This window comes from Cyrtonyx montezumae, unplaced genomic scaffold (assembly GCF_038088225.1).
Source record: "Cyrtonyx montezumae isolate F1298 unplaced genomic scaffold, pur_monq_1.0 scaffold_13, whole genome shotgun sequence".
Lineage (NCBI taxonomy): Eukaryota > Metazoa > Chordata > Aves > Galliformes > Odontophoridae > Cyrtonyx > Cyrtonyx montezumae.
Genome location: NW_027071859.1, coordinates 17,464,506 through 17,480,928, shown reverse-complemented (window position 1 = coordinate 17,480,928; position 16,423 = coordinate 17,464,506). Strand labels below are relative to the sequence as shown.

At 40.4% G+C, this 16,423-nt stretch overlaps 1 protein-coding gene across 2 annotated transcripts in view; it reads right to left on the bottom strand.

Moving 5' to 3' along the window:
- The window catches only part of PXDN (peroxidasin), a 573,716-nt gene extending 558,874 nt beyond the window's left edge, over nt 1–14,842 (bottom strand). For both annotated transcript variants that reach the window (XR_010621880.1, XM_065730770.1), the window contains exon 1: nt 14,646–14,842. Coding sequence is in view for 1 of the 2 variants with exons in the window: in XM_065730770.1 (XP_065586842.1) it covers nt 14,646–14,842 (197 nt within the window). In the remaining variant the exon portion in view is untranslated. The remainder of the gene's footprint in view (nt 1–14,645) is intronic.
- Nucleotides 14,843–16,423: the final 1,581 nt, after the last annotated feature.

Here is a 16,423-nt window from a genome sequence, read left to right as displayed (position 1 = left end):
TTTTTTCCTCTTGATTTTTTTTATGGTTTGGGTTTGCTTGTAATCATAAAAATATATAATCCCCATTTTATAAGTTAATAGCAATGCAAAAGTTCCCCAACCACTCAATGAGAAGAGTGGAATAAATCACACAGATACATACCAGTATTAACAGACAAAACAGAAGTGCTACTTACATACATTAGATTTACAATTTTCTTTTAATATTCACTATTCATCTCAAAATATATATACATACGTATGTTCATGAGTACTATCTGCTGAAAAACATTAAAATAATCAGTTTCAGTAATAATATCTAATCACTTCTCAGCTACGAATCATAGATCCTTAAAACGTTGTTACCATTCTAAACTGTATTTTTACACATCTTGGTAATGTATAATTAGCCAGCATTCTCACTAGTACTAAAAACACTGCCATAAAGGTCAGTGAAAAAAAAAATCTTTCCTGCAAGAATTATTTGCCAAATAATAATAAATAATTATTTATCTGAAAAAAAAAAATCCTCTGAAATGCTGAAATTTAGTTTTGGTAAGATCAAACCAGTCAGAATGACAAATACATCCTTTAAGCCAGAGGCACACAGATGCCAATTTAAGGCTGGGATTTCAATAGCATTTAGGATGTCGAAGTAGAATTAAAGATGATGAAGAGCCCAAGCCAGAAACCCAGCCCTCAACCTCTGAAGGCTCCTCAGGCACCTGATGTTGTGCTACCAGAGCAGGGCTGTGGCTGTAGCCTCTCATCCGCATAGATTCATAGATTCATAGATAGATTAGGTTGGAAAGGACCTACAAGATCATCTAGTCCAACCATCCTCCTATCACTATCCCTACCCAACTGCTAAATCAAATCCCTTAGCTCCTCATCTAAACGCTTCTTGAACAGCGCTAGGGATGGTGCCTCAGCCACCTCCCTAGGCAGGCCATTCCAGTGCCTGACCACTCTTTTCAGAAAAAAAAAAAGTTATTTTCTCAGGCACTGCCTTCTCATACCCTTGCTCTGGTCTCCAGAGGGGCAGATCCTTCCTGTGGTCACAGTTATATGATTTTTGTTATTGGTATTCCACATCATAATATCATGTAGTGCATTGGGAGTTAGAGAGTTAATGCTCTAGCTCCATGGATCATCAATAATTCCAGGTATACCTATCTCAGAAGAGAAGAACTACGTACCCCAGAGGACTGTGTTGCTTCATGTTTTTTTCCATTTTCTGCTTAGAGGGAAAGATAAAATCTGTTTGTGTGTCACAAGACACAGGCTCTTTCCCTTTCAGATTGACCCAGCAGCGGGTGCTCCCTAGCTGCCTTGCCTCCAGCATGAGCATAAGGCCTTTAGTTTTCAGACACTCACTCTCACTCATTTTATTTATTAGCTTCAATTCCAATTATATTGTATTATATATTGTGTTATTTTGCATTCTAATATCTTATTTAGTAAATCAGCTTTTCTCCTCAGATCGTTGCCGCTGTCTTGTTTTTAGCCCATCTTCCTTTTCCTTTTTCCCTTTTCCCCTTCCCTGGGGCATGGGTCCATGGGTCCCCCTGCCCCAATCATCACAGCACCGAGCCCATAAAGTGCTGACACCATGTCCAGTCCATATATGTGAAGACAACACTATGCTGAATGGACATTTGATGTCACACCTATTGAAGAGTTGCTGCTCTGCAGTTAAAGAACAGCAGACATACAGAACCAACCAAAAGAAAAAAAAGCACTCTAAAATCCAAGGTGTTTAGGAAGTTTTTAAAGTCATTGGAAATTTCCTACATGTGGACCCAGATCTTAAAAATAACATATTTTTGGGCATCTAACATCAAGTTCAATTTTCTCCAAAGTTCAAAAATAAATAAAATTTTACCACAATCATCTGCTTCTTTTTATTTTGCATTTAGTTTTCACTGCTCTAGCCTGTGAGAAATAGGCAATAAATTACATTATTATCTCAAAGCTGAGTCTGTTTGGCCTGTGACAGTAACTAGTGAGCAATATACCTGTCCTTACCTCAACCTTTAAGCTCTTTCCATAGTATTTTCTTCTATTATTCCTTAGAGGAAGGAGAGAGTGTGCAACAGGGGATTTGAGCTGCACATCAAGGTGAAATCACCACAATATAATGCAAATCTTCTCTCAGGTAAGAGATAAAAATGTAGTTTCATTCTTTGCTGGATTTTCAAGAACAGAGTTTGTGAAGGCAATTACGGAAAAAAGAAAAAAGGGTGCCAATTCTATCAAAAACAATATAAAACAAGGTAAGTTCTTGCTCTATGCTAGTTCTGTTAAAAACATTCATGGATATCTGGAGAATAATGGTAAATGAAAGGTAACTGAAAACTCTCACATGAGTAGTACAGATATTACCGATTTCATATACCTTGGGAATTTAAAATTTTACTTGAGTACCTGGGCTGTATGCAAATTATATAGGTTGTCTCCTATTTATTTCCATGGAAACAGCAACATATATAAAAAGAACAATAACAGTGTTTGGAGTCTCAGTCACAAAACACTATTTTTCAGCATAGTCACCACCATTAGCTATGCATTTTCGCCAGCCACAAACAAGAACCTGCAAGCCACGTTTGTAAAAATCTGCATGGCTGCCCAGAACACAGTTTATTTTTCACATCACCGACACCAGTGCTGAAACATCCCCTGTTTGGTCTCCATAAACAATCCACAAGCATCAGTAAATGTCAGTGGGTACCATTTTTACCACATGGAGGACTTCAATTGCACATCTTTGCTTCATATGCACTTCCATGTCAGACACCACTGTGTCTGTTCCTCTGCTGCCATCTGTCACATGGCAACAAATATGATGAAATACTGCCAAGAAGCTTCAGCCTTTACTGCCATAACACCAACATCCGCCTCCGATGTCAAGGACCAACATAAGAAAATAAGAGGCATTATTTCAGAGTGACCATCATACTTGCCTACCTCTTTCATTTATTCTGAGTGTTGATTGCATTGTAAGTTCATTGAAAATGGAACATTTCCCCTGTGCTGGCCAGTAAAGTGCTTGGCTTGCTCACAAATTCTTTTAAAATATGTTTTTACCTTACACATTTTCATGGATATATATCTTTTAGACAAATAGGAGGAGTATAAAGACTGACATTTATTAGTAGTAGTATTAGTATTATAAACCGTGCTTTCTGCCATTTATTACTTTGCCAGACTGTTCAGCTGGAAATCTGCAATGAGCACTCCATCTCAGACATTTTAGACAAATTTTCTTCAGTTTCTACTAATTTTTATGTAATTCCTCACATTCCAGATGTATCCAAAACATATACAGAAAACAGAAGTCTCAAAAGGAAACTTCTGCACCAGAAAGAATACAAAGTTCACACAGTACAGCACACTTCAGGAAATACTCATATTGTAATAGAGGTCTAGAAGATTTTCCAGCTATGTTTGAAGCAAAACTATCTTTTACTTAGTCAAGAAAAATGTTTCAATATATAACGTTTTAGAAATGTCAAGTGATTTAACTTACTGGTGGAACACTCAGGAAGCAGAATAATCTGAGTTTTAAAAAATTGCTTTAGACAAATCATAGGGGATGTCTGTACAAAGTAAAGTCTTCACAATAAGCCTGAGAGTAATCAGCTATGCCTTCAATCTACATGCAACACTAGTATTAGCTATAAACTGAAGTCTAATGAGTGAACATTTTAATTGATTTGCTTCAGCTGAGCACCCTCTATGGGTGCTATTACATTTGCTTAAGCTTCAGCTAGGCCAATAAATTTAAATCAGCACATTAATGACTTCAATCTGGCTACAGCAAATCACCTTCTCCCATAACCACACTGCTCCCACTGCTCTTGAGGCCCTGTCACAGCTCTACATTTCTTGAAACTAAACATCTGGGTCTTTTCATTTGGAAACAGAGAATGTCACCTAGGTCAAAGAACTGAATTTTATGTTTCAGTTCACGTCTTGAAAAAATACCCTAAAACACTTCTATCTCTCAAGTTTCTCAGAGAACATTTATCAAAATGACAAACAAAAATCTTTTTTATTGAACTCAAATTATTATCCCCAAACTAAACAGTGACAAAATATCCCTTAAAACACAGCCTCCCAGCAGTGAGTTATCAGTGTGTGTTTTTCATGCACACGCTGCCATACCACCACACTGCTGCTCCAGCTTTTTACAGTATCTGAGTGATAGCACACACAGGAGACACAAAGTATTCATTTTGCTTTTTGACTGGCTCTCTCTAAAGTTGCCAATGCACCAGGTCACCCATTTTCAAAAATATTTTTGAAAATATGAAAAAAAAAAAGTTTTCTTACCCACTTTCAAAACATTGCAAGACTGCAATTCAGACACACTTTAAAGGTTAGAATATTGATGACTGATTTATTGAATCAAATTAAGGACAGATTTACTGAATCAGTCGTTAAATAAAAAGCAACATCCAACATAAAGAAGTGTGACGTTACATTCAAGTGTCCAATCAAAACCACAGAAAGACAAAATGTTTACCTTCTGTAGAACATGGTGGACCTTGGACAGAGGCTGTAAGCTTCTGAACTTAACTGCGTAGAGAAGTCTGAAAACCTGCACTGCACTTCTTGCAGCCATAGCTATGATGCTTGCACTTGCCTGTAGATACATCAAAGCAAGCATGGACTCAGTCATGCTATATTTTCTCTCTTATAAGAGAAATCCATAGCCAAATAGCTAATAAGAGAGTACTGAATCCGTCAGCCTGGCTAACACAATGCTGACATTTAACAGCCACCATTCTGTTTGCCAAAAGCACTTATTACTCTTAAGGTAATGCTGTGTACTAAGTATTATTGTTTTCATTTTTTAGAGTGGCCAGGCAGTGAGGAGTGTTGTAATAGGTGACGTAAGGGGAAGGAATGCTGAAACAAAAATGTTCAAAGATCTGGGGAGTGGTAATTGGAAAGAACATAAAAGACCTGGAAGTCTGAACAACAACATATCACATCAGAAAAGGGAGCCATGTAATGGACATTACAACAAATTCTGGAGTTAAATTAATACACTTACTGTTTTATTTTGGAAAACTTCGGAGAAAACTAGAACAGAATACTACACTGTACCAAACTTTACTGCATTCATTCTAGAAGCTTTCACAAGGTTTAAGAAGCCATGCCAAACCCTGCTCAAGCCCTTAAATACCCTAATCATTGCTACAAGTAACTAGTATGCACAAATAGAGATTAAACAAAAGGAGGTGAAACTGAGAGCTCACCAGTCTCTCCATCTTTCTCAAGAAATCTGACAATCCTTGATATGTGCAATAAATCAAACTTTCATTCAGTTTTATTTTTAAAATACTCCATTGACTCTCATTAGCAACAGTAATAACTCCATACCAAAAATAAAAGGAAAAAAAAGTCAAATCTGGCAGCCAGATAAGCGAAGGAAGCAAAAGGAAATATTTGAGTCTTTCTATTCCAGCCCTCATTGCACCATCTCTTTGGATTGCCTTGAAACTCTGCCCATGTTTGCAGTAATAAAGTGAAGTTATTTTTGTTTTGTTTTCATCAAAACCAAATGGAACGAGTGATTGACAATTTGGCTCAGTTGCTTCCATTTTACTATGTGAATATGTGCATATACACAGATACATGCTGCATGGGTAGCATGTATAAGCACATATGAACATACACAAGTTTTTGAAGTATGAACTAACGTTTTACTTTGTGTGATATGGTTTCTAAATGTCATCTTTATAAAAGAACTTACAAAGATGAAGAATTACATAGCCAATGAGACTGTATACACATAGTTTGACTCGCTGGAAAGAGACTTGGTAAATGTCTAAGCCCAAAATGAGTTAGAAGCCTGAGTACTGCTCAGGAATATGAAGCTAATCATAAGATCACATCTGCAAGTTTAGAGCTAGAGTGTTCAAAATATTTGATCATGAAATACTACATGAAGTGGCAAATAATGTAAACAAAGTACAGTAACCTTTAAAAGACTCAGAAGTATGAATCCAACCAGAAGTAATTGAAAAAATACCATTCTGAGAGATTAATCAAGCTGAGTGAAAATTTACAGTTCATTTTCCTGTTGCTCAAAGTTGGTTTGGGGCCTTAAAACATTACTAGAACATTTTAATTATACCTACTATACAAAACAAGATTTTCCTGGATATTTTGTAATTCAAATAACATTTGAATGCGGTTTTGCACATCACACACTATTTCTCTTCTTTGTTATTTTTTTATCATTATCTTCTATTTTTGATAGTAGCAAGAGCAAATTATCCTATTATACTATGTTGCATTTCTTTCCACACTTCCTTCTATCATTATCTGTTCCTTATCAGCTATACTTTCTACTTTATTTTCTGTTAGACTTCTGACCTTTTAATTTAAACTTGGTTTCTTTAGAAGCTGGGCTATGAATGCACATAGGCAGCTTAATGTTTATTTAAAATCCAAATGATTAAGTTACATACAGAAATGGAGGGTCAGGCTGGGCATTAGGGTATATTTCTTTACTCTGAGGGTGGTTAAACACTGGATCAGGGTTCCAAAGGAGGTGGTTGATGCCCCATGCTCATCAATGTTCAAGAGGTACTTGGACAATGCCCTCACTAATGAGCTTTAACTTTTGGGTTGCCCTGGGGTGGTAAGGCAGTTGGACTCGATCTTTGTAGGTCCAATCCAACTGAATTATTTTATTCTATAATTTCCTGCTGGCTAATGACACTCCCATGTCTTAACGAGTACTGGCATCACCTGGGAGATAAATCAGTAAGAGTTACTCAGAAGAATGGAGGAGTTCGGAATATTCAACATATTTTTTCTCTTAGGAATGTGTTTACCAGAATGTTAGATTAACCTCACTGCTATCACTGTGTCTCAGAGACAGACACTCCTGATGATACAAAAGATAGGCATCTCCCTGTTGTTTTTCCACCAGTCTTCTTTGGGAATTAGGGCAGAAAGAGTATATTCACTCATGTCCAAGCATTCATTTCTTACTCTTTCCAGTGACTAACTAATCCCATGTTTATTCCTGCTACTCATAAATTTCTTATTCTTTTCAATGTCCCTCATGCCTACAAATTCCCCAAAGCAATGATGAAAAATAATATAATTCATTTCTTTTAATTTTGTTGTTTGGAAAAACTGAGAACAACAGAAGCACTGAATTTATTCGTCACCATGTCTGAGAAAAAAAAGCATTTAAAACCATGACTTTCAACTGTGGGTTTAGCCAGCAGCAGCAATCCATAGATCTAGATCAAATTCATGGTTTTCTAAAAAATTTTGGTACATCAAATCAAAAAGCTTTAGGTTGATCACAGTCCACACTCTTAATGACAATTTTTTGAAGAAGCTTTTTAAAGCAAATATATTACATGGACCGGATAATCATATAAAGAAATACTGGCAGTAAATTTTCATAGTAAAAGGAAGTCATCTGTAGAGTTTCAGTTATCTGTAGATAACTGTAGAAGTGGGGTGAACAATGAGATGACAAAGTATGATATTCATCTATTTCCACAGTCTGACTACAAAGGAACTAGTCAGCATAAGGACCTGCCATTAGTCCAAAAATGGCTTTTAAAATGTAGATCTAATGCACATAAATAAAAAGTAATGTAGATGGAAAAAACAATGCTTGGCAAACATAAAAGTGAGACTAGAATTAATCATTGCTAATTATTGACAAGATATTGAGATACACTTGACAATTCCATGAAAACAACAATTCAAGAAAAGGAAATAGGATGCTGAGTATTATTAGGGAAGGAACAGAGAATAAAAACAGACCTTCACAAAGCTGCTCTATAATCCCCGTTAACTAACATACCAGATATGTCCACATAAATACAATGGGAAGTTATAATTTAATCACCTCAAAACACAGAGGAGTGGGGAAGAGGAAATTCATACGATGAAAGCTTTGAAACACTGACCTTTCAGTAACAAGACTTTTCTATTGTGAAAAGAGGCTGGCACTGAGACAATGGAAGGGGACTGAATAGTCATTGTCTTTCCCTACAGAAAAAAATCATGGAATCATATAAGCTGAAAAAGACCTTCAAGATCATCAAGTCCAACCACTAACCTGACTTACTGAGGCACATCACCAAACATGACCCATAGTGCCATGCCCACACATCTCTTAAATAAACACCTCCAGAGTGACTCCGTACCCCAATACCTAACCACACTCTCTTCATAATGTCCTTTCTAAATCTCCCCTGGCTTGACTTGACATCATTTTGTTGTGTCCTATCACTTGTCACCTGAGAAAAGAGACCAACACCAACCCCACTGCAACCTCCTTTCAGTAACTGTAGATAGCAATGAGGTCCCCCCTCAGCCTCATCTTCTCCAGACTGAAAGCCCCAATTCCTCCAGGTATTCCTTCCAAGTCTTGTTTTGTAGGCAGTTTATCAACTGTGTTGCTCTCCTCTGCACATGCTTGAGCAACTCAATGATCTTATAGAGAGGCTCCCTAGTCCAGCTGACTAAGCTATTTCTGATGCAGTCCAGGATGCCAGCGGCTGTCTTGGCCACCTAGCACACTGTTGGTTCATGTTCAAAGCTGAGTGACACCAAGTGAACCAAGCAACCAGAAGGCTTCACACACTAGAAGACAACAGTTTACGCTATGAAGCTTGCATAGCATTCCTTGACACTAAAAGTGACAACCGTAAGTAACAGCTTAATTAGTCCTATACACACTCTGAAGTTGCTGGGGAGGCTTAGTCTTCTTTCTAGCATCAATGTGACTTGTTACTCAAAGGATAAGCATGCCAGTAGAAATACTCCATTTTTTAGCAACCTGGAAAGTAAATTACCTTCAGCATTGGGTACTCTTAGCCTCTGATTTTTGTAAGCAGTCCCTTTTTGTTGAAAATACTAAGAAAATATCTTCTCTGAAAACATTTTAAACTTTTGTTTAGACGAATAAATACAAATGTTTAAATATACAGATATTTAAACTCCAATTATTGTCAACAGACAAAGAGTCAGCACAGTTAGCATGCTAAGCTGGAGAATGACTCCACTGCCCAGATAGCAGCAGCCTGATTCAGTTCTCCAAATGGTGGTATCTGCTGTTGTCTTAAGTTGTCCTGGGCTGCCACAACTGGTGGGAGCAGGTGGGTATAACACAGGCCCAATATGCAGCCCCAGCCTACATCTTTTTTTGGAGAAGCAGCTGGAGGCTAGAAAAGATTCCCTTAAGTGAATTCAAAAGGTGTTAGATATTTAGAAAATGAATTGAGTCCTAGATGTTCCCTTTGGGGTGATATGAATCTTGCACTAGGGTCAATTGATTGCATTTGGTAAATTGCTACTCAACATAGGGAAAGCTCAGACACCTAATATAGCTGTGGATCCCTAAGTACAAAGACATAAATGTAGATATTGAATTGAATCTGCAGTTGGTAATACAATTCCTACAAAGGAAAACCTAAAATAATTTTACTGAAACAATCTTGCACCATTCCCTAGATTTGAATAATTCAAGGAAATTGTTGCTGGTATCTAATGCAGCTCATGGCCTGGTCAAGAGTCTGACAAGATCTATGTCTGCATTCAGCTGTTCTCAAAAACTTCAAGGAAAACTCCAGTATTTATTCTTTTTCAAAATTTTTAAACACTAAGTATACGTAGATGTCCGTGTTTTAACTGAAATCTGAAACCATTGCCATATCCTTCCTTTACCTTCTATGCATAAATTGATACTCAGCAACCAGGCGATCAAGTTTACTCACAGCCCAGATTTGAGATCACAGCCTTTTGTCTATCACAGCATCAAGGTGGAAATATTTGTTCTCTTAATTCCTTAACCTCCTGGAAGTTTTCTAAAAGGTTCGCAAAGATCTGATTGGAAGCAAGAATCTTGCATTTTTAAGATGAGAATGACATGATGCTTTGCTGACTGATAATGCATAACTTGAAACAGCAGATATGCAAGAATAACATTCTGCTGTAATAGCTCAGAGACTCCTGTACCGATAGAAATCATACATATTGCCTATTTCTTTTCTCTAAATGCCTCCGTTAGGAGACATGTTATCAACAAATAAATATCAAAAATGCCATTAAGTTGCTATTACCCCTTCTCTTTGGCAGTTTGTTTATACTCCAGATGAGTGCAATCTGTGAAATAGTCTTTTTCTTATTTATTTTTCCAATGTTATTAAGATAGATGTTCTTGAATAGTTTTCACTAGCATTCTGAATACACAGACCTGATTCCACAGAATTTATCAGAGAACTATGAAACAAATATAAGTACTTCTTACTCTAATGTCTAGAAACTCTGGATGGAATTTAAAAGTAATTTCCCCTTTTCCTTTGGATGAATCCTTGGAATTTATACTACAATTCAGAAATTAAACTAAGGAAAAGTTTCCAATTCGCTTTTAGATCACTTCAAAAGTAATGCCTCCTATTTATTTCCATGGAAACTACAACAGAACAGATACAAAGAGCACAGAAACACTATTTCATAGAGCAAATTCTCAGCTACAAAATATTGTTTTTCAACTTAGTCACCACCATTAGCCTATTCACGTAGAAGAGCTGAATGAGACATTCTTCATAATGTAGTAAGACATCCATGCATGTCTGTCCAGAATGTGGCTTGTTTTTCACATCACTGTCATCACTGCTGAAATGCACCACCCAACATCTCACTGTGCTCACATTCACCATTTGCTCTGTATGAACAGCAAGCTTCGATAAATGTCAGTGGGCGCCATTTTTTTGCCACATGAAGGAATCCAATTCCAAACCTTTGCTTCATTCACACTTCCATGTCAGATGCCATTTTGTCAGATCTCCCCTGAGCTGCCATCTGTCACACAGCAGCAAAACATAACAGAATATCAATGGGAACGTTCAGCCTCTACTGCTGTACCACCAACATATGCATTTTATGCCATGTAACAGTACCATAAAATAGGAGGCACTACTTTCAGAGCAGACCTTATAGAGTATGTAAACTATCCAATATGTAGAATATGTGGGAACTGTGTGACCAAAAGCATGGTGTAACAAGTAACAAATGTCACTGAGATTGGTGCCTTCAATTTAGCTTCAGGGACTCCCTTCTATAGCAACTCACCCAGAATGATTACAATTAAAGAAGTCCTACAAAACTCTGATGACTTAAAATTACACTTGCTTATTCAAAAGTGAGTTATTCTGTTATGCTATTCATAACAGTCACACAAGAGAGTCAAAATAGAAATTATATCCAGCAAACACTACTACAAGTGACTTGTTTTGAATTGTGTTTTCCTCTTCGGTAATTTGCATGTCATTCTTGGCGCAGATCAAATCCACTTCCTTTTGTTACAAATACTTTCAGCTGACTCGTACCTGCTTCCTACACAAGTTAGGTTTTATTCTTGTTCAGTTTTTGAGTTTCAACTAGAGGGAATTCAGTCATGTCTGTAGAGCTAGCAAAAAAAAAATAAAATAAAACGAATGAGAGAGTATCCAGGTGCTGCCAAGAAAAACTCTGGACAAATTTCAGTACTGGTCTGAGTGTGTGTATCCAGGCTTGGATTTTGGTCATGTTGAGACAAGATGCAAATACTAACATATTGCTTCAACACTCAAAGGCCTCCTGTCAGAATTACAAATACCAAGAAGTAGAAATGGCTGTTAAACCCACGAGGGATTTCTGTGTTTAAAATACCTTCTAAAGTATGATAAGGTACAAACAGAGAAGAGAGGACAGCAGCAGTTCCATATACCCAGAATTTTACATTCATCAACCATTTTATGGTCTCATACAAACATGTTTCAGCAATTTTTGTGGGTACACCAGCACTCTGTTTTCAGTTAGAGATTGAAGGAACCTTCCACAACAGTGCTGAAGGCGTGAAGTGGTTCTGCAACTGACTCTGGAGATGAGGCTTCACCTTCAAAAAGAAGTCAGCTTAGGGCCAGGTTGGATGGGGCCATGGGCAACCTGATGTACAAGTCTGTAACCCTGCCCATGGCAGCAGGTTGGAATTAGATGATCTTTGATGCCCCTTCCAACCCAATCCATTCTATGATTGTATGACTGGGATGTTAGACCTCCTGCTACAAAGAGGATTGCATCTTCTATGTACAGAAGGGCAATCCTCTCATCCTAGGTGAAATCATGTGCTCATGCAAGACTCCATAAGCATTTTTGAAGCTGCCAGAAGCCCCTGCACAGAAGAAATCTAAGCCATGGATCTCAGCCTGCAGCATGGAAGGGGAAGTGCCAAAAAGTGGGGGAAGCAGGAAGAGTGAGAAAATGTACAGCCAGGAGTAACACTGGCAAGGTCAGCAACCAGCAATGTTACAAGCAGTTTTCAAAAGCGAGCCTGGGATTACGAGTAGACATTTTTGATATGTGGGGGAAAAACATTTGGCTGCACTGTTGTTCTGGCCCCATGCTGTTTTTAATCCATAGAAAAAATTATATGTGAAGTAGACTGAAGTCAACAGTGCTTCCGAAATGCAACAGCTTTCAGAACCAATGCTTGGAGAAAAACAAAATAAATATACGTTTATAAAGAAGAAAACAACGTTACATTACCTCACAGGTGACCTGTGTCTTAAGAAAGAAATAAAGCAGACACAAATGCAGAATTTACAAACATCATTAAATGGGCTTAATTCATTGGCAGCATGATTTGCAGGATTTCTTAAGTCCATGATTTAACGGGGAAAGTGTTCTGTTGAAGATAATGAATTATTTCTAATCACCTAGTTATCATCACCACCACTAAAAAGAGTGCATTTAACATACAGCCTTCAAACAGAAGGCAAACTGGCATTGAAATAAATGCTTTTGATTTCATGCTTAAAAAAAAAAAAAGAAACCTGAAGTTTAACAAAGCAGTAAGGTAAATATGGTCATTATATCACCTGGTAAGTCAATGAGCACTTCAGATGCCATACTTCCTAAAGCCAAAGGTAAGCAGTTCATAGGGTAAGGAAGCACGTTTACATACAAAGAAACATATCTCAGAACAGCTTGGATTGGAATGAACCTTAAGGCCCACCCAACTCCAATCCCCTGCTCCTGGCAGGGTTGCCACCCATAAGATCAGGGTGACAAGGGCTGCATCCAACCTGGCCTTGCTGGTTGCTGAACAGGTTGTATTAGCATTCTTTGTCCCAGAGATACATATTGCCTGATTACCCCCCAGTTCATCTCCTCCACATTCCCTGCCACTGAGCAGAACCTTAGCAGAAGGAGTAACCATGTGTTTATAAACGCTGTAGCACTGAAGACCTTAGCTTATTTATAGCCATCCCTCATCTATCTCTGAAAAAAAAGGAAAATACCAATACCCAGATGAAAAGTAAGGCCCCATTTCATTTTGAAGAAAACTAGTCACCCACAGCCTATTCTGAGAATCACTGCTCTTTGTCAAGTTGAAAAAGAACCCCATAACTTCCTTTGAATTACTTCTAATGCATTGCAGGATGCATTATGCCAGAATGACCACTCCAATTTGGGATACCAGACAATTTGATATATTAGTAGGGTTAGAGGAGTATAATGCTCGCATTGTTCATACATTCTGCTCTGAGTCACTGCAAGATTATAAATACCCACCGTAAGGGGAGCACTGCCCTGGCCAGGGCCATCAAACACTTCATGCCACCACAGCTCTTCTATCTCTCACTGCCTCTAGTGTGAAACGAAAGATTTCCCTCCGTACTCTGAAGTTCACAACTGAATTCTTTTTTAACTTATTTAGGACGATTTGGATAACTAGTTTTACACGGTTTCCTGTAATCTCCAGGCAGAAGGTGCTCTGCGAATGTACTTTGTTTCAAATGTAAGAAACATTAACCACCCACTTCCTGAATTGTTCCCTAAAAGGCCCACAAGTGCTGCATCGGGCCCTGCCAAAAGGACAAGCTCCTTGCCAAGGAGGAACTCAGTTAACGTTAAATGACTGCACTCCTCACATTAAACAACACTTGGAAGCTGAAACACACCAAGGCTTTACAGACTCCTTTGAAAATACCTTACAAAGTCACAACTCCATTTATTACAGGAGGCCCAGCAAGATGATACCCAAGGCCGAGTGCTGCTCAGCTTCCACGCGTGTGCAGGGATGGACAGGGCTGCCAGGAGCTGATGGCAGCAGCACACGAGTGGGTGAGCGCAACAAACCCTTCCCTTGATAGGAACCTGCGCACAACGCTTCCTTGGAACTTTGCGCTTTGTCGTCGGAGGAAAAAATGGCCGGGAAGGTGCCCGCAACGTGAGTGTCAGTGCCGACGCAGCCACAGCTGTTAGAACACATGGGGTGGGAAGGGACCCCAAAAATCACTTAGTTCCATCTTCCCACCGCCGAGCGCTGACCCCGCAGAGGACCGGATGGGCACTTCAGCAGTGACAGTTCAGTCCCGCCTGCTTTAAGGACCGGACCACACGGTCAAGTAAGCTTGCACGTCCTCAACTTCTGCAGCGCCTCGAAGCCAACACTTGAGTCCCGCTTTGCTCCTACGCAGACACCACGCCTCCGCAGCGAGCGGAGTGCCTTCATCCACCCATCCCGTCGGTCCTCCGCCTGCTAACCCCAACCGCTGCAAACAAAGGGCCGAAGCCCCAGCGGCGCCCCGAGTGCCTCCCCCCTCCCGCAGGTACCCCCCCCCACTCACAGGATGGTGGTCTGCGGCGACACGGCGGGCACGCTCTCCAGCATCAGATGCATGCAGCGCACCGTGCTGCGGAAGCAGAGGCAGCGGCTGGGGCACCACACGCTCCCGCGTTGCGGCGGGGGCTGCGCTGAGGCGGGGGGGACGAGCCCAGCACTGCTGAAGAGCAGGAGCAGCGGGCAGAGCCCGGGGGGGACCATGCTGAGTGGCCGGGGGGGGAGGAGGAGGAGGAGGAGGAGAAGGAGGAGGAGGAGGAGGAGGAAGGGGCTCGGCAGCAGCTCCGCGCCGCGGCTGCCGCTGTGCTCGGCGGCGGCGGGGCGCTCCCCTGCCCCGCGCAGGATGGAGGAGGAGGGGACGGCGGTGGGACCGCCCCGGCCGGCTTAGGGCTGGGAGCAGAGCCGAGCACCTCGCTCGTATGTGTGCGAGGGGAGGTGACCCCCGAGAGAGGGGTGGGTAGGGAGGAGGGAAAGGGGAGGAAGGGAGGAAGGAAGGAAGGAAGGGAGGGGAGGAGAAAATGGGAAGGGGAAATGAAGAGAAAGGGAGTAGGCAAATGAGAAAAAAAGGAGAACGGAAACAAGAAACTGCTCATTCCCGATACCCCCTATGACCTCTGCTCGCAACCATACCTCTGTCCCCTTTGCTCCCTGCCCTCTGGGGCAAACAGGACAGCACCAACCTCACTTTTCCTCTGTGCGAAGAAGCAAGTTCCACTCATCTAATCCCTTTCCTCCCTTGTATGTAACCCCGGACCATCCCCGCTCAGACGAGGACCGTGAAAGTCTGTGAGATTTCCCCAAAACTGCACTCAGCTGCTGTGTTTGGATGGGTGCATACACAGTCCAGGAGGTGTGAGACCACCAGGACGCATCTAAGCTTACAGGAACTGCGTCTGCAGCCTCATCTGCCACAATCTGAATGCTTCCTCAAAGCACTGTACCAGATTCCCTTTGAGGTTTCTCACCTTCAAAATAGTGTCTTTCTTCTATGAAGTCAAGTCCAAAGCGGGCAGGCAGCTCTCCTCCAGCACTCTCCTGACTTGACTCTCCGAGGTGAAGCCAATGACAAGTCCCTTCTGTGACAGCTGGGGCCATGGCTCACCTATTGAGCATATAACAACACCAAATGAGGGGTGTCACCAACTCCAGACCTGCCACAGAAATAACCCAGGGCACTTCTACAGGGTTGCCTGTGTTTCTTTTTCTAAAAATAAGTAAATAAATAAAAAAAAAAACAAAAAAAAAAAAAACAGGGACCGTTCTTGGCTGAAACAGCTGTAGCAATTCTCCTTATTCCAAATCTCTCTGTTAGAACTTGGTTTTAGAATGAGTCAAGTAACAAATCCACATCTTTCTTTTTTTCTGCACTAAACTGAACACCACATGTAAGAAATCAGAGCCTGAGGAGCACTGTGATTGCTGGAATTCAGTTCTGGGCCCGCTCTGGTGACCAAAACATGCTTCTATTTTGAGATGTTACAGCTCTCCTCCCTAAAGTGAGACATGACTCCCTGTCCCTTAAAAAGGAGTTTGCTGATGGAAGCATAGATGGGTTTTTCTTGCTCTGCAGAGCCCCAAGCCCATTAAAGCAACCCAAATCTGTCTGAGATATGGAATGCTCAGCACTGATTATAGGAGAGACAAAGGCTCCTGGATGGCTCCTACCACTCTGATGCTGAATTTGGTACATTTCTAAATGTTGATGTAGAGCTGGGCTTAATCTGTTACTCCAACACAGAAACTCGCATGCATGTCATCTGTGTTGCACAGCAAAGGAAGGCAGGC